Source organism: Bombyx mori, chromosome 4 (assembly GCF_030269925.1).
Source record: "Bombyx mori chromosome 4, ASM3026992v2".
Classification (NCBI taxonomy): Eukaryota; Metazoa; Arthropoda; class Insecta; order Lepidoptera; family Bombycidae; genus Bombyx; species Bombyx mori.
The window spans coordinates 15,995,557-16,017,565 of NC_085110.1; the positions used below are offsets into that span (position 1 = coordinate 15,995,557).

The 22,009-nt window shown below is 40.1% G+C and overlaps 1 protein-coding gene across 2 annotated transcripts; it reads right to left on the bottom strand.

The window, feature by feature from the left end:
- Positions 1–53: 53 nt before the first annotated feature.
- Positions 54–21,796, bottom strand: LOC101736631 (tyrosine-protein phosphatase non-receptor type 23). Of its 2 annotated transcripts, none has more exons than XM_038010755.2 (22): positions 21,591–21,796; positions 21,309–21,511; positions 20,808–21,130; positions 20,290–20,463; positions 19,530–19,642; positions 18,839–19,012; positions 17,843–18,033; positions 17,274–17,418; positions 16,641–16,872; positions 15,551–15,744; positions 14,480–14,612; positions 13,571–13,744; positions 12,669–12,824; positions 12,048–12,134; positions 10,188–11,633; positions 9,568–10,079; positions 8,345–8,488; positions 6,697–6,825; positions 5,917–6,095; positions 4,742–4,926; positions 4,465–4,587; positions 54–3,419 (listed from the first exon to the last, which is right to left on the bottom strand). In XM_038010755.2, exons 1-22 carry the CDS (start codon positions 21,675–21,677, stop codon positions 3,199–3,201), a joined length of 5,325 nt encoding a protein of 1,774 aa, XP_037866683.1. In that variant the 5' UTR covers positions 21,678–21,796; the 3' UTR covers positions 54–3,198. The 2 variants fall into 2 exon arrangements, with proteins under 2 accessions (XP_037866683.1, XP_021206795.1); XM_021351120.3 differs by having other exon boundaries at positions 15,551–15,747; positions 21,591–21,795.
- Positions 21,797–22,009: the final 213 nt, after the last annotated feature.

Genomic DNA, 22,009 nt, shown 5'->3' on the forward strand with positions numbered 1-22,009 from the left:
TCGTTTGGCGGAGATAAGATACGAGATAGGTGCGTTTCACAATAATACAATGATAATTTGAACATTTTTATTTTATTTTATTTTATTTCAGTACATGTAAACATCACTAATCAATCCATTAAACAATCTTTCGATGACGTAATGGTTTACCAATTAGTTTAAAAAAAAAAAGGAAAATCTTTAAGGATCATCGTTACACTCGTAATATTATTTGCAACTTTTAGATAGTACACTTATTTGCAAAACTCAAAATTTTGTTGAAAATATTGACAAATTGAGTTTTCTATTATAAATACTAAAAGATAAATGGAATGTTAATACCTAAAATAAATTACACAGACAATTCAAATCAAAGATTTAATACAAAGTGTGTTTAGTTGATGAGTACAAATCAAAAAATTGTTTTGCATTAAAAGAAGTGTAGTCATTTATTTATATTTTAATTCGAAGAAAATGTATTTATTATCTTATCGAACAAATATATGACAATACCTAAATAGTTTCCTTCTATTATAATTTAAAAATCAACACGATTGTGACAAAAGATCATATGATTTACACAGGGATTACACAGGGTGTATTGGAACCGTTCCGGGACATGAAAATTCTTAGTAAAGTAAATTCATAAATTCAAAGGATAGTTCTCTCATTTGGAAAGTCTCAATTGGAAAATCATGTTTTTTTTCCGTAGCACGCGATGTAAAGCAAACAAAAGCTGACAGACTAGCGGGACTCTGATACGTACCGATGCGATGGTTAGCTGCTTTCTCATTTCATTACACTCACGTTTTAAAAAAAAAAAATTCACGACATAGCCTTACATCTCTATTCTCAAGCATTTAAAAATAGAAAAGACTCAACGTCTATCCACAACCTGCCTACAAAAAATATTGCGGTATTTTGGTCATGTCGCACGCAGGGATATCAGCAATTTGGAACGCCTTGTGGTGACCGGTAAAATCGAAGGAACAAGACCTAAGGGTGGAGGTCCCAAACGATGGTCGAACCAAACAGCGGAGGAACTAAAAATACTTCTCAGAGACGCACTCCACCAAGCTACAGAACGGGATCGATGGAGACAGCTAGTTGACGGAATCAAACTGAGTCACGATCCTCAGCAATGAAGGACCGATTGAAGAGAGAGAGAAACTCACATGAGCCTGCAAGTATTCATATTCAGTGTGTGAATACAGGTTTCCATTAACCTTAGTCTTTAGAATGAGCTCAACGGTGTTTCCTAAGCGCTGACATGTCCTTCTTCCAACGAGGCTTGCGAAGAGTACCTTACGGCAGGCAGCGACTTGCCTGTGCCCTTAGCATTGCTGACCTCTTACCATCACTCGTACGCTCGCTGACCACTTACCATCAGTCGTACCGTATCCTCGTCGGCCTACAAAGGCAATAAAAAAAAGGTTAGTGTTTATCATCCACGAATAACAAGACACTAATGTAATAACAAATAACCTTTTTTTATTAAGTTTGAGAGATTACTGGTGGCCCGGAGGTCTTCCCAGTTTCACCAGGACAGGTGGGGCGAGCAAGGGCTCAGCCAGGATGAATAACATTCAGCGGATTAAGCGACAAGACTCGCTCTGACATGAGAACGAAGGGCTCTGAACCCATTGTACACCCCCTCTTCCATTAAACAAATAAAAATCACTACCGAGACTATGAACTCGTGACAAACAGCTGATTTATTGGCCCCAACGTTTTTCACCGATTTGTAACAAATCATATTGCATAGATGGGTGGACGAGCTCACAGCCCACCTGGTTTCAAGTGGTCACCTGAGCCCAAACGTCAGGCACGCCTCCGCCCACCTTGAGATATGAGTTCTAAGGTCTCAGTATAGTTACAACGGCTGCCCTACCCTTCAAACCGAAACGGATTACTGCTTCACGGCAGAAATAGGCAGAGTATGGTACGTACCCGTGCGGACTCACAAAAGGTCCTACCGCCAGTAACTGTATCCACGAACTATACCCTAAAAATGTATTCACAACACCCGCATAGGATGGGTAATCACGTGCTACCCGTCACAGCCTAGCGAGCTGACTCCCGGGGCGAACTTCCTATATATGCGATTGTCGCATAAATCCTCTATAGACTTGACAGCTGTCAAACTTGTCATGGTTGACAGCTGAATCATTACTAAAATATTAAAAATAAAACTGATTTGCAATTCAAAAAAATTATGGGTTAGACTTAAACTTTGTTTACAAATGCTTTAATTTCAATACTTCAATAGTTTAATATGTATTCTTTTATAATAGAATAATATGTTTTTATCAAATTTAAAAGTAATTTTATGATTTACACATTTTGCGTACACGTCTTTAGTAATATTTACGTATAGATTAAATATAATTCCCTTGGAAAAAAATAATATCATTTATTTTTCATAATATCTAAAGTTCTATCTAATTTTACATTTACTTTTTATCGTTTTAATTTTATTATCAGTCGAATTTTTTTATTCAATGCAACATCGTCATTTTATTATTAACTTTTCTATATTTCTGTGACCTATTAATACTGATCAAAGAAATTAAATAACATTTTCACGTATTCGATCGAGTTGTTCGTTATTTATATGTGTATATCACTTTTTTATTTCGTGATAGTATTTCATTTTCATCATCCATTCTTTTTTTATTGTTGGCAACATTGGTGAATATTTCGTCACATGGAAACGAGGTGATTTTGTCGGAGAGAGAAAACATCGGCTTGTTCATTTTAGCTCAACGAGTGCATATTCTACACTACATATTTGGAAAATGGCCATAGTGATTCTTAGATAACGTCGACTAACCTAAGTTTTATAATCACATTATTTCTTGTAATCAGAACCAAATACTCAAAAAAACGAATTTCACTAATCCGTTTGTTGTTAATTAGTAATTATTTTTATTAATATTCAATCACAGTCTAATTTAAGCTTCTGTATATTGACCATATTAAGGTTACATCTAAAATAAATATATTTTGCTTGGATGTGAGAAAATCAGTAAATATAAATATCCGACCACTGAACCATTTCGATTCTAGTCTCGAAACTGTTTTCGTTACTTTAAACTTTATTTAACTTTAATCTGGAATCGTACAAGCTATTGGATACTATGGACGCGTCGCTCGAGACACGTACAAAGCTACCAATAGCATAGCAAACAATTTAGTAAAATCTATATAGAAACAGTCTTATTTCTTCTTCAAGCTCCACAGCGGATCCAAAAAGTTGAGGGGGTCTTTCATGTCTCCGCTCTTGAGGCCGGGAGCTTGCTTCATCTCCTCGAACGATTCCCGAGAGAATTTCTTCTGCGGCGTGGCGGAGTTGGAGTTGTTAGGGGTGGGAGTGACCGGAGGGAGGATGGAGGCTCCTGTTGGTCCGGAAACTGCTTCACCGTTGAAATTCGTTGTCCCTGTGTTTATATAGTTATTATGTAGTTGGACATGTACATATTGTGGAAGTTTTTTTTATTGCATTTATAGGTGGACGAGCTCACGGCCCACCTGATGTTAAGAGGTTACCGGAGCCCCTAGACATCATTTTTTTTATTGCTTAGATGGGTAGACGAGCTCACAGCCCACCTAGTGTTAAATGGTTACTGGAGCCCCTAGACATCTACAACGTAAATGTGCCACCCACCTTGTAATATGAGTTCTAAGGTCTTGGTATAGTTACAACGGCTGCCCCACCCTTCAAACCGAAACGGATTACTGCTTCACGGCAGAAATAGGCAGGGTGGTGGTACCTACCCGCGCGGACTCACAAGAGGTCCTACCACCAGTAAACGCATCGTACCTACGCGGTCCTACCATCTCCAACGCAAATGCCGCCACCCACTTTGAGATGTGAGTTCTAAGTTTTCAGTATGGTTACAACGGCTGCCCCGCCCTTCAAACCGAAACGCATTAAGTACAGTAAGTAATCATCGATAGAAGGTAATGTAACGTTTCGAATTGTAACAATAGAGAACTGGCGTGACGTCATTTGGGGTCATTTACAATCGATGCGTTTTGGATTCTGTAGATGATATTTATTTGTCAGAGACGGTCATTAGTTTGGTAGCTAAACGAATCGCAGCACGATCGCGGCATCGTCGGAACTCGGCTAACTTCGTTAAGACAGAGCCTAGCCGAGGGAGGCGCATAGACGCCACATCACACTTACCAACCAGCCTTCTTGAAGAGCGATGCCTACGTCCTAAGAACTATCACTCGTTTTCATTTGCTAACGTCAAGAGAAGATTTCTAAATTGTTCTAAGACAGCAAACATGATTGACGTACTCAATATTTCTCTTGGCTCAATCATCCTATTCGCCCCTACGATGTCTGACGATGGTGTTAATAATTGTGGTCTCTCCGACACATTTATAACAGAATTAGCCTGGGGATTTATTCTGCGAAATGCACTAGAATATGTAATCTATTTATTTCTGATTATATTTCTCTTTTAGACTAACCAGAACAAAGTACGCCTTGTACGTAAAACAGCGCGGTTCTGTACGCGTCGGCTAGATACTTCGTGTCTTCCAGAATGTTCGCGCGACCTTTGTACAAGTTGACACAGCCGGCGTCTAGCATATCTGTAGAGCATTACAATACATTTAAATTATCACTAAGCATATCAACGTTCTAAGATGAAAGAATATTAAACTAAATTATTGAAATTGACGAGTATTGTAAAATATGTTGTCATTACGTACCACAATTACACATTAAGACATTTGAAGCGCTTACCGCACAAATCTAGTTGTCCCGCTCGCACCTGGCACATGACCATAACGAGAACGGCGACGACGGCGCTGCGTCCCGCTCCCGCGCCGCACTGTATCCACGCGCCGCACAGTTGATTGCACAGACGATTTTCATAGGTTTGACTCAGAATTTTATCTACCAGAAGCACTAGGGGTGAGCAAACAATTCTGCAACAAAAATAAACAAAATATATATGTGGGATTTTAAATTCAGGGTGGGCCAGTGAAACGCTCGATTACTCCACAAAAACTTGATGCTTTATTTCGTCTTATTATAAGTAACTCCAATACAAACGTCTTTCGCCTTCTGGGTTAGACTGCGTCTGAGCGTCGTCGCGTCCGGCAACTACTCTCCTGTTACTTATGAAAAAAAAACTAGGTGTTCCGCTTTCATTCGCTACCTTTCTTACTTCCTAATACGACATCTCCTATCTCTCTCACTCAGTCATGCTCCTTATCTGTCATTCATACATATCGCTCCGTTCCGTTCCTACATATATATATATCGACGCAACATTTCTATTTAGTTAACTAAGATTAGTTAAACTTAACCTTAATATTAACATAGTTTGTTGACTATTGTAAGTCCAACGCGTATAAACAATTATTTAAGACGGTGTTTATAAGCATATTATCTATTGTCGCACAAAGAGCCATTTTGATAAAGCGGCACGACACGAGAACCCTTTCATCGTGGCCGCCAGTAATTACATAGCCGATCCTGCGGACCAAATGGTACGACCAAACAGTCGACGTCTCCCAAACACGTCATCTCGGATCCTCCCGATCCACTAACGGTGCTTCTAGGTACCTCAAGCACCAATCATCGTTTTCGTCAAACCCGTCGCTTGCGACGAAGGGCTCGACAAGTAAATTAACCCACAGACACAGTCCACTGAGTTTCTCGCCGGATCTTCTTAGTGAGTCGCGTTTCCGATCCGGTGGTAGATTCTGTGAAGCACGGCTCTTGCTAGGGTTCGTGTTAGCAACGACGGTTTGAGCTCTGTGAGCTCACCTACTAGGATGATGACGCTGACATGGTCATTGTAGACCGTCAGCTTAGGTAGGAAAAAAAAACCACTTTCGAGACTGAACTTATCCGAAGCCCCGAAGCAGATAAGGTTCCCGCGGTCACCACTACAGATGCAGACGACTCACTTGGCAGGGAACACGTTGATCTGGTAGTGCGTGACGGCGTGCACGCTGCTGCCGCCGGCGACGCGCAGCCTCCGCTCGGTCCAGTGCACGGTGCAGTTCACTTCTTCCAGCAGCACCTTCAGACCGTACAGCTCCAGAGACTGTCCCTTGGCCGTCGGCCAGTACGACTTTCCTTGCAGCTGTTGAAAAAAAAACAATTTTCAAATTTGCAAACATTTTGGATATCTTCTTCTTCGTTTCTTATAATATACCATCTGCTGGGGTGTAAGGGTCGAATCAAATCCTCGCATTTACATCGGTCTGGGGCAGTCTGTTCTAGGTACTCCCACGGCATGCCCAAGACGACCAGCTCCTGCTCCACCGAGCGACGTCAAGTTGTTCTGGGGCGGCCTCTATTCCTTTTGCCAGACACTTTCCAGGTCAGTGCTCTCTTGGATAGGTTTAGATATAGGAATAGAGGAGATGTATAAACTTAAGTTGTAGTAATTTCTTTTGAAAATTTATAATATAAAACAATTACCAGAAGTTTCTTTCTTTTTGATTTCACAAAACTGCACACTTCATCTGTGGCTCTCCCGGGACCAACCATGAAGTTTAATTTGATATATAAAAAGTTTGCATAATGCTACCACCTTGAAATGTAGCTCTTGGTTAATCGTCTTAAGTAAATTAATAATTACGTAATCGAAAATATAATGCATGTATAGTAGTTGATAAGATTTTATATTTTGCAAACTTAAAATAAAATCTGACCGACGTTAAACTAATTTAAAAGCTCACCTCAATCTCACTCAGTAAACACACGATGCAACTGATTTTATTTTCTAATACTGACTTCCAGAAGATTCCATATTCATCTTCACTTGGATTTTTAGAGATCACTAAGGGTATACACCATGAGGCTAATTGCTGTAAGAACACAAAAAAACAATTACTTTCTAAGCCAACTTCCATGAAACGTGCCAAGGGAAAATGGATCTTCGAATCTCAGCAGAGCACTTTATAAAATACAGAAAGCATTTGGTAACTGAGAGGATATACCAAGACTTAACTATTACTTTATCATATTTTAAAACAAAAATATATTTTAAATTAAATTCAAATAACACAAAAGCATTATTTGCTCAACACATATGTGTATAGTCTTTACATTAATACGTGAAGCAAAAATTTTGTTCCCTTTTTTTCGAAGATTGCGCGAACGGAGGACTATGCCATTTTCCACACTTATAGAGAATATAGAGGAGTGCAGAATGGTTTTTTTTAATTATTCATAAACAATACTTTAAATCAGTAAAAAAACTTTACACATACTACCAAGTATTTGACACACACACACACACACACACTTTGGCTTATTGTTAAAACCAGTTGTTTAATTGAGAATAGATTGTTTGTCCATAGCGTAGCCTTAACGAAATCTATAATTGGAGATATCTATATAGTCTTTTTTTTATTGCTTAGATGGGTGGACGATCTCACAGCCCACCTGGTGTTGAGTGATTACTGGACAGACATCTACAACGTAAAAGCCGCCACCCACCTTGAGATATGAGTTCAAAGGTCTCAGTATAGTTACAACGGCTGCCCCATCTTTCAAACCGAAACGCATTACTGCTTCACGGCAGCAATAGGCGGGGCGGTGGTACCTACCCGTGCGGACTCACAAGAGGTCCTACCACCAGTAATTACGCAAATTATAATTTTGCGTGTTTGATTTTTATTACACTATGCTATTCCTTCACCGTGGAAGTAAATCGTGAACATCTGTTGAGTACGTATTTCATTAGAAAAATTGGTACCCGCCTGAGATTCGAACACCGGTGCATCGCTTCAACACGAATGCACCGGATGTCTTATCGCTTAGGCCACGACGACTTATTAAAAAAAACAAAATGTGTGCAATTCACACGTGGTAGAAGTGAAACCTTCCAAAATTAAAATACAATTATCCTAAACGTCTTAAGTATATGTAAAATTTTGTCATTAGTAAATAATTGTAAGGTAGCGCCCTCTGTGAATTGATATTTTAATTTCACGTATAATCCTAAATTAAAATTCACTACAAGAGCTTTCATACACACGTTAGTATTAAAAAATCTCACAGATGGCGCTGTATTAAATAGTATGTATATTTCTGTCTCATTCTTTGCTGGCTTCATCCTACACATTTTTGTATTTGTGTCTCTTACCTGTCGTTTTTTCCGTTGCATCCGGTTTGAAATCACAACGATTCTAAAGAAGTTTTCACTTAAAAAAATTATCAAAATTTATGCATGTAGTAAAAAGCGGTTAATTCAATATTATAAACAGACACTCCAATTTTATTTATATGTATAGATGTATAGATTAATTGTGGTCGAATTTCGACCAATGGGCGCCCGCTAATGTAGTATAATACTACATAATACAATAAATATGATGATACCTTGTAATGAGAGGCGTTTATGTAAGCGTCAGGGTCGGACTTGAGCGTCAGGCGCGAGTCGTCGAAGGGCACCACCTCCGTCACAATGTTCCCGCGGCTGTGTTTCATCGCTATCGTTTTAGACCTAGTCATGTTTTCCTTCAGCTAAAATACGATCCAAATTAAATCATACTAACAAATTCTTTAAAAATACGTTAAAATCTTAACATACTATCGCACCTTTAGAATTGAAGTGGCTTAAATAAGAATTTAAAGAAAATGTGCCTTATACTTCGAGGGACTTATAAAGAGGTATTTACAAGGGCTCCCAAACTTATTTTATCTACTGCCCACTTTGAGAATAAATTTTTTGCGCCCCCATTTTTACACCTACTTAACAAACCACTATAGCCAGCGCAAAGTCGGCGTCTAAGGGTCCTCTTAGATGAAATTACACATCGCTTCCCAAGCCTCTACACAACGCCCCCATTTTTTTGTGGGTCTCTTACCGCTCCCCTTTAGGCGTGCAACGCCCACAAGGGGGCGTGATCGCCCACTTTGGGAAAGACTGACGTATTATATCGGTTTATAAAATTATGCAGTCTCTTTTGTTCCTAAAAAAGACAAACATACTCTTTCAGTCTCTTTTAAATCAAGCGCATATCTTAAAACTAAAAAATTATATAATAATTCTTCAATTACGTTTTTAGAGATTACTAAATAACAAAAAAAATGCATTAAGCTACTTCAATTCTAAAGGTGAGATATACTTATTGACTAATTTTTGGTGTGTATAGTTTTTGGTCTGAAGTGTACCATCGTCTTGGTAATTTCTGCAGTGAAACTTTGCGGTTAGTAGGGCAGCGCATTAGTAAAAAGTCAGGTTACTTGTGAGCTCTTCTGTTCGTTTGTACAAGGCTAAAATATCTATTTATATTGTAATTCTTTTTTCGTTATTCTCTTTGTTACTATGGACACTTTTTGATCTGTGAGCAATTATATCACACAGACAAACATCAAGTTTAGTGTCCACTCTTCCCCCCCCTCCCTCTTTACTACTTCTACTGCACTGTCGCGAGGATCCCGAAGTTGGGTATTGGCCTCAAACTATAAACACCGCCATGCATCTCAATCTAGAGTCAACGGAACACCTGGTGTGAATCGGTTACAAAGTCCCTAGTCATGTTTTAGCTTCATATTGTGCCGGACCCTTTGAAGGGCTATAATTTATTAAAATAACTTACTTGTACATCTTGATACATTTTCCATTTCGAATCCAATAGCGTCAGTCCACTGGGAGTTCTGTTGGTCAGCGAATCCACCAGTCTCTGCAAGTTCTTCACTTCCTGCGTGAACTGGTTGAGTAGACTGGGGTCCGAGAAGATATCTCTCTTGGCCGGTCGGACAAGCGCCTCTTCTTTGGGAGCCTTCGCTGGCTCTGGTTTAGGTAGCACTTGCTTCCGTATGGCACTTTCGGATATTTGTGGCACTTTTATCTCGGGCATCAACGGTTTTTGTTCAACCGTAAAATCTATGTCCGATAGAAGATCGAATACGGAAATTTCCGGCTTTGGCTCGATTTCCTCGATCGGATTCTCCGCAACTTGTTCTGTAGTCTGTACCGGTGTTGGAACAGTTTCTTGGACCGAGACGTCGTTACTCTGCGGAGCCTGCAGCGCCTCCATTGTATCACGCGATTCAGTCGACACTCCATTTTGTTCAGTCGACTGAACATCATTCTCTTTTTGCGAAAAAACTGAAACGGAAATAATTAAAATAAAAAAACCGTCATATTTACAATATGTTTATTCATAAATAATATATTTATACATTGTTATTTTAATTCAAAGCAACAAGTCCTTACCTTGATTACTGGTAAATGTAACGCTGGTATCGTGACCTTGACCGGACTGCATGTAAGTCGACTGATTGACGTTGGCGCCATAGTTGGTCCCGATCGTTTGCGGAGTGGCGACCATTTCATTCGACTGGTTAGTGGTCGTTATGTACCCGTACGGCGCGTTGTAATACTGATTGCTGTTCTGTTCTTGGGTCGGTGCTTGGGGGACTTGCGTTTCAGAGGGGGACTGCACGGTGTGGCATCCGCCGGCGCTGGTGTAGCGCTGTCCGGCCCAATTCGAGTCGTTGTGCACGGTCTGAGGGTCCACATTCCCTTGGTGGTTTGCGTACGAGTTTTGCGAACCGTAATTGTATTCGTAATTACCGGTAGCCTGGTTGAGTGTATAGCCCGGATGATTTTGGTAGGTCTGGCCGTAATTAACTTTGCTTTGGTCCTCGTAGGTGCTCGTCGGCTGGTAGCTTTGCACGTTTGGATTTTGGTAATTCTGAATATTGCTGTAATTCTGTGTGTTATAGTTCGACTGGAAACTAGACGAGAGAGCTTCGCCCGTCACGTGCGATTTGATCGGTTTATCGAACGCGTCCATCTGCGCTAAAGCGGGGTTGTATACCTCAGCCTCGGGTGGGTACGTGTAAGGCAGTGACGTCACTGTGCTAGTGACGTTTGTCGTCGACGTGTTCGCACCGGTCGCGATCGTTTGCGTCGCGTAGTGTTGGGACGCGCTGTCGAGCGAGCTCGTGACGTAACTGTACGGTTGTTCCGGCACACTGTAGGGTGCGCTGACGCTGTACTGGACCGACTCGGTACTGTATTGGTAACTAAGGGAGCTGTAGTCCGTCGGGAGCTGTGACCCAGGAGCGGGCACGCCCGTGTTCAAACCGGCGTTATACGCAACACTGGGCGTGGACGATTGCGGGTACTGCATGTAGTAACCGTGCGAGGGATCTACAGACGGTTCAGACTTTGGAGCGTTTATATGCATTTGTGCAAAATTCACATTCAAATCTGTCTGGTTATTCGCATACGCCTGATTAGCAGAAGCGTAAGTATTGGAGCCGTGACTCGAGGCCACAGACTGAACATTCTGCGCGTAAGGGTCATTGTAGACTGGATATTGAATATTTGGATTCGTGTTCATGTTGGGTGGTTGGTTGCTATATTGCACGGATTGCGGCTCCGACACGGACGCGGCGCTGTTCTGGGGCGTGCTGTAATAAGGGCCGGTATACACTTGCTGCGGGTCTGGTATCTGAGGCGGATATTGTTGCGTGTGCGGATTGTACGCGGAGTTATCCTTGTCGTAGGGTTTCTCGGCGGCCGGGTAGGCATAGTTCTGGGCATAAGAGGTTTCGGGCATGACGTTAGGGTTGTAACGGTCGGTGAATGAAGTGTTCTGAGCTTGAGACATCAGAACTCCGTCGGGGAGCTGCATCTGTGCCACGTCTGTAGCTGGAAGAAACATAAAAGAAACCATCAAATAGCGTCTCCTGGAATAACCAGTTTTTCTGTTTGTTGTCTTTACATTTCGATTTTTTCATGATCATAAGATTTTTACAACAATCGAGACTCCTATGGAACCCTGAACTATAGACCAAGTCCATAGATCACTTTGGGAACTAAAGATCTAGGGTTGCTCTAACAACGAAAAATTCAACAAAATTCCTATAATGCTCATTAAGTGCCAAACCTAAAATAGAAAGTAAAATAATGTTCTTCTGAGTGCTAGACCTAAAACAGAATATCGAAAAATTTAATTGGTAACGCAACTAATTTAAAATTACTGTCTAAAAGTTGGAAGATGCTAGAGAGGGACAAAACGCTACCAACTACCCACATGGACGTACAATAGTTACACAAACTCACCCTCAGAGCCAACAGGCGCCGGTCTTACGGAGGGGAGGTACATCGTTTCCGGATAGTACGTGTCTGGCGGGAAGGCTTCCATTTGAACTGAAACAATTAATTTTACGTATTTCAATTCTGTCTATATTTTTTTTCAATCATCTCACAACTCTTTTGGTTTCGTTCAGTAAGGATGGGTGAGCTAACATAAAAGGCAATGTTAATAATATTATTGCTATATTTATTATTCCGTCGGCAGACGACTCTACTAGCCAAATGTTTACCAAGACGAATAGATAAAAAATAAGACAAAATGCTCTGATACAAATCCTAATAACAGTTATGGATCTTTTGTTTTTATATTGCTTTGATGGATGGACGAGGTCATAGCCACCTGATGTTAAGTGGTTACTGGAGCTCATAGACATCTACAACGTAAATGCGCCACCCACCTTGAGATATAAGTTCTAAGGTCTCAGTATAGTTACAACGGCTGCCCCACCGTTCAAACCGAAACACATTACTGCTTCACGGCCGAAATAGGCAGGGTGGTACTTACTGGTGCGGATTCACAAGACGTCTTACCACCAGTAATGACGTCACGTCTTGAGAAGTTCAGATTTGCATTCAATCGATATTAACCTGGAGGGGCTGTGTTTCTAGGATTGCTCCTGTTCTTCATATAAGGCAGGTAGTCCTTCAGCTTCCGGGGCGCTCCGGTGGGCGGCAGGCCGGCCACGTCTGGGACTTTGGGCGCCGCCGCGGCGGGCACGGCCGGGCCTGGCGCTGACGTCACAGCTGCAAGGGAATTATGGCGGCTCATGTGGTATACTTTAAGAGGAAGGAAAGATCTTCCACCGAGCGGGTGATTGTGCTCGGTAGATCGACGGTCCGAATGTTATTGTTCGGAACTTGTATAAATGCAAGCTTATCTTGAAAATGTCAGGCATCTGTCAAATATCTTGTGTACTGTGATGGCTACCACCACTCTTACATTATTAGACACACTGAAAACAATTCCCACACGACCTTAGCTCACGGGGTGACAGACCAGGGGAACTGTGGAGTCCAGTGTGCTTAGTGCGATTTTTTTAACGTTCTCGATAACGTAAAAGTTAACTTACTAATTTGTATGGAGTTGGAGCGTTTGCCTACGTTTGCCACTAGAGGCGCTGTTCCAACTGCATACAAATTTGGGTTAACTTTTACGCGACGTAAAAACTCGTTACTCTACTAAACTACGTTAAAAAACTCGCACTAAGCACACAGGCAGGGGCGGTACTCCCACAGACACAGCCCACTGAGGTTCTAGCCGGATCTTCTCAGTGGGTCGCGCTTCCGATCCGATGATAGATTCTGCGAAGCACGGCTCTTGCTAGAGTTCGTGTTAGCAACGTCGTCAGGTTTGAGCCCCGTGAGCTCACGCTTAAGGTTACGCTGAAATAGCCTCTCAAGGCTATCTATCAGCTTAGGTAGTAAAAAAAAGGCTGTACTGTTTCAGACAGGACACAGTCAAAAGTGTTGACTATACAATGCAAGTATACCTTTAGTGTTCTGTTTGGAGAGCAGCTGCGCGCGCTCCTCCTCCTGCACCTGACACGTGCTCTTCAGTCTGGACAGCAGCTGGTTCACGTTGTGCGATAGCTTCTTGTAGAACTCCTGGCCTTTCTGGGACTTGCCCAGCAACTCCTCGTACGTGTCGTATGACGTCACTAATGCTATATAACATTACGCTATGCGTTATGTAATGTCGAGAAAATATCTCATATTATTATTATTTAATTCGTGAACCCGCAATGAACACCGCACCTTTATTTTTATTGCTTAGATGGGTGGCCGAGCTCACGGCCCACCTGGTGCTGGAGTGGTCACCGGAACCCACAGAAGCCTTTTTTTTATTGCCCTTGTAGGCAGACGAGCACACGGCCCACCTGATGGTGAGTGGTTACCGTCGCCCATGGACTTCAGCAATGTCAGGGGCAGAGCGAAGCCGCTGCCTACCGCTTAATACTCTCCACAAGCCTCGTTTGAAGAAGGACATGTCATAGCGCTCGGGAAACACCGTGGAGGGGAGCTCATTCCATAGCCGGATGGTACGTGGCAAAAAAGATCTCTGGAAACGCACTGTGGATGATGGCAGTGGCTCCAGGTAGTATGGATGAACTCTACTCCGGTGGCGGGCGGTGCGATGGTAAAAACGAGATGCCGGTATCATCTCAAACAATTCCTCAGAGCACTCCCCATGGAACGACCTACAACGTAAATGCCACCACCCACCTCGATATACGAGTTCTAAAGTCTGAGTATAAGTTACAACGGCTGCCCCACCCTTCAAACCGAAACGCATTACTGCTTCACGGCGGAAATAGGCGGGGTGGTGGTACCTACCCGTGCGGACTCACAACACGTCCTACCAGCAGTGAATATGTTACATCAGTAGGGTGTATACGGACCGTTGATGAGGCCATCTCGTTTCCTCAGCACCTCGGACAGCAGACGCCGCGAGTCTCCGTACGACGCGTACAACGACGTTAGCTTGTTTATAATATTCTCTTGAGCTCCCAAATTCTGTTCGAGGATCTTTACCTAATTAAACAGAAAAAAAAATCAATTTTTGGCTGTCTGTAAAGTCGGTTTACGGACGATAGTTTTACGTGATAACGTCACTAGCAGAACTAATCGAACTGCTAGCTGACGCCACGCGAGAAAGAGATAAATGTGTCACAAGCCAACGCTTGGGCCGATCGTGCCTTTCTATCGCTTGTTCCGCGCTCTCAGGCGGAACGTGACACTTTTTCATACGTACAGCTATTGTTCATCGATTTATAAGACGTTATCACATCAAAAAAATGATGATCGACAAATTTTTTAAGTAAAATCTATGGAGGGAATATATCTATGGTATGGAGGGAAGTAGATTATCTTGTATAGGGGACAAGTTAAAAAGTGTCCACCTGTAAACGGCAAGTTACAGTTCGAACAATCACCGAAATAGTGTTCGTGTGGGAAGTGGAAACGATATGAGTATAACAGTTTTAAACGGAGTTAAGTGTGGTAGTTTATGGTGGGGTTTTTAAAATATTTTCATTTGTTACTATGGTGCCACGTCAATTTTCTTAAGTTTCAGCGGGCACTTACAATACAATGAGATGGTGGTTCTTATTTTTACCCTCCATAATAAAATCAAACGATTAGAACATTCTAACATAGGTTGACAGTTTATAAACAAAAATTGAACTGAGTAAACGTGATATTTAATTTAATAAGACTCGGCGGTGCAATAGTTAGCACCCATAGCTGCTGGGTCGAGCGTCGTAATTTCGGTTCCCAGGTCGGCCAAACATTCGCGTGATGAACAAGTTTATTTGCTCTATAACTATTTGTCTAATATATAACGATGTATGTATATCGGTCTCTTTAACATAGTACAGGAATGGTTTAGTGTCAATTTTTTACAGCAATGTCCACTCATTCTGCTGTAACAGTGTGGCGATAAAAGATTTATGAATAACAAGGCATCGAACCGTGGGCGCGTGTTTTTCGATTTCTCGTTTGAAGAGGTCCTCGGGCGGCTCGTTGGTGACGAGCAGCAGGGCGGTGACGTCGTCGGCGGCCACGGCGTCCCGCAGCTGCTGCACCAGCGCGTCCCGCTGCGCCTGCATCTCGCGAGCCTTGCCCACCACGCGACGCATCTCCGACATCGTCTCGCGGTCCAGACCTTCTGATATAGCCAGATAGCGAAGCCATCACTACAACTGGTATATTACATAGTAGCAGTCTTTTTTTTATTGCTTAGATGGGGGACGAGCGCACAGCCCAACTGATGTTAAGTGGTTACTGGAGCCCATAGACATCTACAACATAAATCGCCACCCACCTTGAGATATAAGTTCTATGGTCTCAAGTATAGTTACAACGGCCGCCCCACCCTTCAAACCGAAACGCATTACTGCTTCACGGCAGAAATAGGCAGGGCGGTGCTACCTACCCGTCCGGACTCACAAGAGGTCCTACCATCAGTAAATGCCCAAGAAAATCTACGCCACACTATACCATCACACCACAATATCCCCAAAACTTGTTCAACGTCATTTCTAAAAGCACCTCGGTAACAATCTATTTATAAATAAACCAAGACAAAAAAGTAAGTTGAATTTTCTCAATTTTATTTTGTGGAACAGTTCATTAGTTGTTTGTTTTTTTTATTGCCTTTGTAGGCAGTCGAACATACGGCCCACCTGATGGTAAGTGGTCACCGTTGCTCATGGACGTCAGCAATGCCAGGGGCTGAGTCAAGCCGCTGCCAACCATTAAGTACTCTCCGCAAACCTCATTCGAAGAAGGACATGTCATAGCGCTCGGAAAACACAGTGAAAGGGAAGTTCATTCCAATGCCGGATGGTACGAGGCAAAAAAGATCTTTGGAAACGCACTGTCGATGAATGCAGTTGTATTTATTAATGCTCATTAGTTCTATTAGATTACTATTTCTTAATAAAAAATTTTTAGGGGATATGAGGTTTTTTAGATGTCTATAACGAAACAAAAGAGAACACGTAATAAATAAAATGAAACCTCAAAATAAAAAACTAAATTCTGAATTTCTCAACTGACCAATATTGTCAATGCTTGGTATCTTCTCTTGCAGCACGTCCAAAGGTTGGGCCAACAGTTTGAGGTTGGCGATGTGTAGCGTCATGGCCTTGTGCAACACTTGGTTGCTCTCGTTGGTCCTTGTGTGTGCTTCTTGGTACTTGTGGTATTCCCGGGACAGTTCTGTTTGAACGATAGATGGCGGTCGTGGACCCATTAACTTTTGGAATTCTTTCTCTTTCATTGTTTCCTCCTGTTACGAAAAAAAAAAAGAAACAAAAGCTCATAATAATGTATTCGTAACCTTCATTCGCAATTAACAAGGTGTATTTTCAAATGAATAAAATTTGGATCATATCATAAACCAATATTTGCAAATCAACAAGTAGCAGTCCCTACCGCGACGAATTAGTTTATGCATTAGTAAAGTTCAACCACTCCATCGGTTTTTACAGTTATGTGTTTTTTTTTTTGGTTTATCGATATACACAATAATTAGTAACCAATTTCACTACATCACTAAATACAAATAAAATTTGTTTAAAAGCAACTAATTAAAAAAAATCTACTAAAAAAGTACTGCATTTTGCAGCAGCATTAAAAGCATCTAAAGAATGCAATGAGTGAACAATAAGATCGTCAACTTTGCCTCACCTGTATGAGATTTTTTATTTCTCCCAACGAGTGTTCCACGTCGCTGATAGTTTCGGCCAGACTGTTCATCGAATCAACTAGTGACTGTATTATTTCCGACTTGGCATTCATCGCCGCACACCGGTCGACTATATCTTGAGGCACCCTAAAGTTAATAAGGATTTTTTATATCTATCTATATACTAAGCCATTGTTGCTTAAAGGGTAAAACGACGCTAGTATCACACTACCACACAGGTACCACAGGTATTTCTGAGGAGAAGCAGGCTAGTACATAATGTAAGGATGAAAAGCTCACAACCCATATGGTATTAGGTGATCATCGAAGCCGGCATTACAGCAGGCATTTTATCCATTAGGACACAATGACCTTTAAACATTCTAATCTTAGGTACTACATGTAGAGCGTTAACCATAAAGTTTGAGCCATAACAGGTCAATTCTCCCATCCTGCATATTTCTGCTGTTCCAACATAAACCTTATCTCTACAGTTGTAGGGTCTGTAGCATGACTCAGGTGCGTCCACGATCTGGCCTACCAACATAATTTCGGTAGTAAGTCTTCTTACTTTTGTTCCGAATCCAGCACATCGAGCTGATCGAGTTGCAGTGACGACATAAACTCCGTTAGCTCGGTGTTCTTGGCGTCGATCTGGGTCATCACGTGCCGCAGCAGCTTCGCCTTCTGCTCGGAGTACACCGAGGACACCTCGTGTGCCGCGATCGGCACTAGGCGAGCGAATAGGTCCGAACCTGACAACTGACAAATAAATATGTTTATGATACAGCTATTAAATCACGGTAACGCTTCTCTGTCAATATTGATTAACTAGCTGTAGCCGTCCGCTTCGCTGGACATTTAAAATTAACATTATTATTTCTCACCCCTACAAAGATTCTCGTCATTCACGCCCCAGTTACTGGTGTAGAAAGTCCAACACTCATATAAATATTAGCCTATCCATTAAATGTATTTTCTACATGGATACCAAGTTTCAAGTCAATCGGATGCATGGTTCAGTAGTTATAACGGAACATTCGTAAAAACCACTTGAGATTTATATATTAGTATAGATACATGAATTTGTTGCGAGGACTTGTTGCTTACATTGAGGGTACATCGGAAACTATCAATCAAGAAGTTTCAACAACAATTGTACATATTCAACGTTTTAGATATGTTTAAAAGCCCACTCACTACCACCCACCATCAAGTTAGGCAGTATGCTCTTCTGCCTACAAAGGCAATAAATAAAAAATGTTTTCCAGATATTACAAATAGTTTTAAACGTAAAGCAAGCATTATCACATTTGATAGTTTTAATATTAGATTATGCCGTTGTTTTTTAACATTGTATTCAAATTTAAACAAAAAAATCCAAAGCTTCTGCAGCACTATAATATAATATGTTCTTTAGGTGAAGTTTGAAGAGTAGCAGCCAGGCATTTCTCGTCTCTATGAGCCATGTCTCTGCAGTAGTAACAGCTTATCATCAAAAGGATGTTAAGCTGCTTTGTTGTAACTCAGCATTAAGTAATAGAAAAAAATCTTCAGGAATAATTACCTCAGGATCATTAAAGTTAATTGGCAATGGTTTCACCAAACACACTGGTTTTAGTTCCGTTAACATGTCCTTGTCAGGTACCTCCTCATGATAAATAAATTCATTTTCATTCTTGGCTGCTTTCTTTTTGCCTTCGATAACGTCGTTCATAAAGTTCAAAGCTTCCAAAATCACCTAACAATTTAAGGTATGTTAAGAAAACACACACAGTAGTGTATTACTGACGGTATCATTATCATATCATCAATGATATGCAATCGCAAAGCCGATTTTCATGTTTTAGGTGAAGAACAAGAATAAGAACCATCTTATACTTGATATTGGCACTTACTATCGACCCCGCTAATGAGAATCCAAAGAAACGAAAATTAAAATTATTTTCCTCGTAAATAGTCATATGTAGTACTAATAATCTACGAAAATTCGAATATTCTTTGGTCTGATGACGTACAAGTGCAGTATAGTTTTTTTTAAATGTATGTTTTCATGTGTTACTAACAGTTTGTTAAGGGACAATTAGTAACATCAACTTTTCAGTTTTATTAGAAATCTAAAGTTTGAGCCGATGATATTCTGACACCGAAAATGATAAATAAATTTTTAAAGTGTGTGTTCTATTAACTATCAATGTCAACACTTTTTCTGTTCAGTCTGATTACAACAATGTCACCAATAAATCAATACAAATTACCTTGTTGGAGTCCATGTTTTTGGCAATTTTCCTGGCTTCTGCCAGTTTTTCAGCTGCCAGTTGATAAAAGGCAACTCTCTCACCCATTTTCTGCTGCTCTTCAGCATGCATTCCTGAATCAAATTAAAATAACTTGAGCTGTTGGTACTTATAACAGTCTAGAAGTGGTCACTACCATTAAATTTTACTTTATAATTAAATTATTTTTTTTAATAATTTTATATTCACATATTTGATTTCATTTGGAAGTGTATGCCCTCTGAGAGACCATGAAAAAGCACAAGAATTTCTTCAAAGTACAATAAAATTAATCATGCCGGAATGACTAATCAACATTATGCTATGCTTCTTCTGTAATTCTTTATTTTACATTATTATAGCTTAGACTCTGTTTATAGATTAAGCCCTATTTTTGTGTTAATCTTTTTATTGTTTTCTTTCTTTCTTCTTTTTTTTTATGTGTAATATGAATTTCAAAAGCATTTGCACTACTGTAATATTTCTTATCAGTGTACATATACACTTCAAGACACTCCAGTCCTTTGGTATAAACAATCTCTTATCTAATTAGTTTCTAGTTACAATATTACAAAAATTGTACATATTGAATTACAAAAACGAATATTGATGCATAGTTATGAAATTTCCAAATATTTTTTGACAGTTTATTTTATGCATCTCCTATTTACCACCTATAAACAGATTGTATTGTACACCATTAAGCCTATAAAAGTACAAATTTTCTAATAATTATTCTTACCTTGATACAGACAGGCAATAGATCCAACAAATGACATTTTAAAAGAAAGGGACCGATACCAATAGTTGTACAGGGTTATACCAACAACTTCATAAACATTTTCTGAACCAGTGGACGGTCCAAGTAAAGCCAGAGCATTTTTGCAGAATAAAACAACTTGTATTGCTACTGCTCCTGAAATTTAAAATTCATGATTTCAAATAACTAGGTATAAGACAGGCTGCTATAAATTTGAAAGTGTACACGCACACCAACAAAAACAAACCTTACTTTCAATTCACAGATAGTAACCTGAAGCAGTGATTCGAGTAAAAAAAAAATCATTGTTTTTAATCAAAACATGGTGATGATTCATCAACATAATAATATGTTATCTACAACAATACTTTTACTATACATGTATAAGATATGTTTTGTAGTGTATACTTAACAAGTGGACTTCAACTTTAATGTATTCTTATTTTGAGTTCACAAATATTCCTTAAACAACTGGTCTTCTATAAAACTACATTAATTACCAATAACACGGGGCTTTCTTGTATCTTGTATACTCTTCTCTAGAATACATTGCTGGGCTTGACCTAAGCAAATTTCCTGGAGAAGTCTCATTATTTCTGAGGAAATATCAACACCTGGAGGTTGAGTAAATTGCTCTCTCAAGAGTTGAAATGAGTATGCAGCATGCTGGAAGTGAGTGCAAGTGGCTTTCAGGCTTTCAGCTGTGGTACGTGGCTCCATTGCACCAAGTTCGGTATTTAGGGCACCAATATTGTAAAGAATACATCCTAATTCAAACCTAGCAGATGCTGAGGTACAATTCATGCTTGCGTAGAGATCCTTCCTGTTAAGAAATAAATAGATTAACAAGAAAATTATTTTTACTAAAGGTAGGAATAGTGTAAAGTGTAAAGAATCAAGAATATTGAACAATGCTTATAGATAATAATCTTCTTTAGGTGAATCAATGATTCATACATTTTTAACTAATCAAATCAACTTAAGCTAATTAGATTACCTACCAAGTGAAATTGCAAGCCGCCGGCTGGCCTTTGCTCATTGGGAATCGGCTTTGCATGGCACGAAGTTGGCAAAAATATCTAATTAAAGATTTCAAGCCTGCCGTATCCATTGTAGGCCTCACGGCGGCCGATCGTAGCCCTTCGAGCGAATGAATCTCATTACTGTAGCTTTCTGGATCTTCTTTATAAACTTCGGCAATGTACTAGAAAATTCCAAAGAAAAAAGTGGACAAAGAAACAACAAACAAATCTTAGCCGTAGACAGATTATAGACCTATTTACCTGTTTAAGTTTTGTTCCAAATTTTGTATTCTCTGTTGATACTTTTAATTCGAAACTGATAAGGGGTATCTTCGGTACCGCTTCCATAATTAATGGAAGCTAACTTCGATTAGAAACGTAGTTAAGGAAATTTCACTTGAACGACAATTTCATCACAAACAATTTTATCAAACTATCAGTTGCGGAGATTATTTACTTTCTTTTTTAAATTATAATGGCTTTGGCTTCAGTACCATTTGGCAAAATTTATGGAGGAATAATAGTGCCCAAAAAATCAACAAACCTTTGTTTCGTAATATTAAAATACTTTACAAAGAAAAATAATTTGTTATAGTCATTTTAAATATTTATAACTAAAAAAAGTATAAATAAGCGAGATTTAAAACACAAATTGCAAAATAAAAAGTCGCTTCGTCCTT

What these genes read in the sequence shown, in the direction of transcription:
- LOC101736631 (XM_021351120.3), bottom strand. Translation starts at nt 21,677, where the DNA reads ATGGAAGCGGTACCGAAGATACCCCTTATCAGTTTCGAATTAAAAGTA. An exon ending in TTGGAACAAAACTTAAACAG is followed by an intron (nt 21,512 to 21,590) that starts GTAAATAGGTCT and finishes GGAATTTTCTAG; the next exon opens with TACATTGCCGAAGTTTATAA. An exon ending in TCGAAAAACACGCGCCCACG is followed by an intron (nt 14,613 to 15,550) that starts GTTCGATGCCTT and finishes CTGTTTAATTAG; the next exon opens with GTAAAGATCCTCGAACAGAA.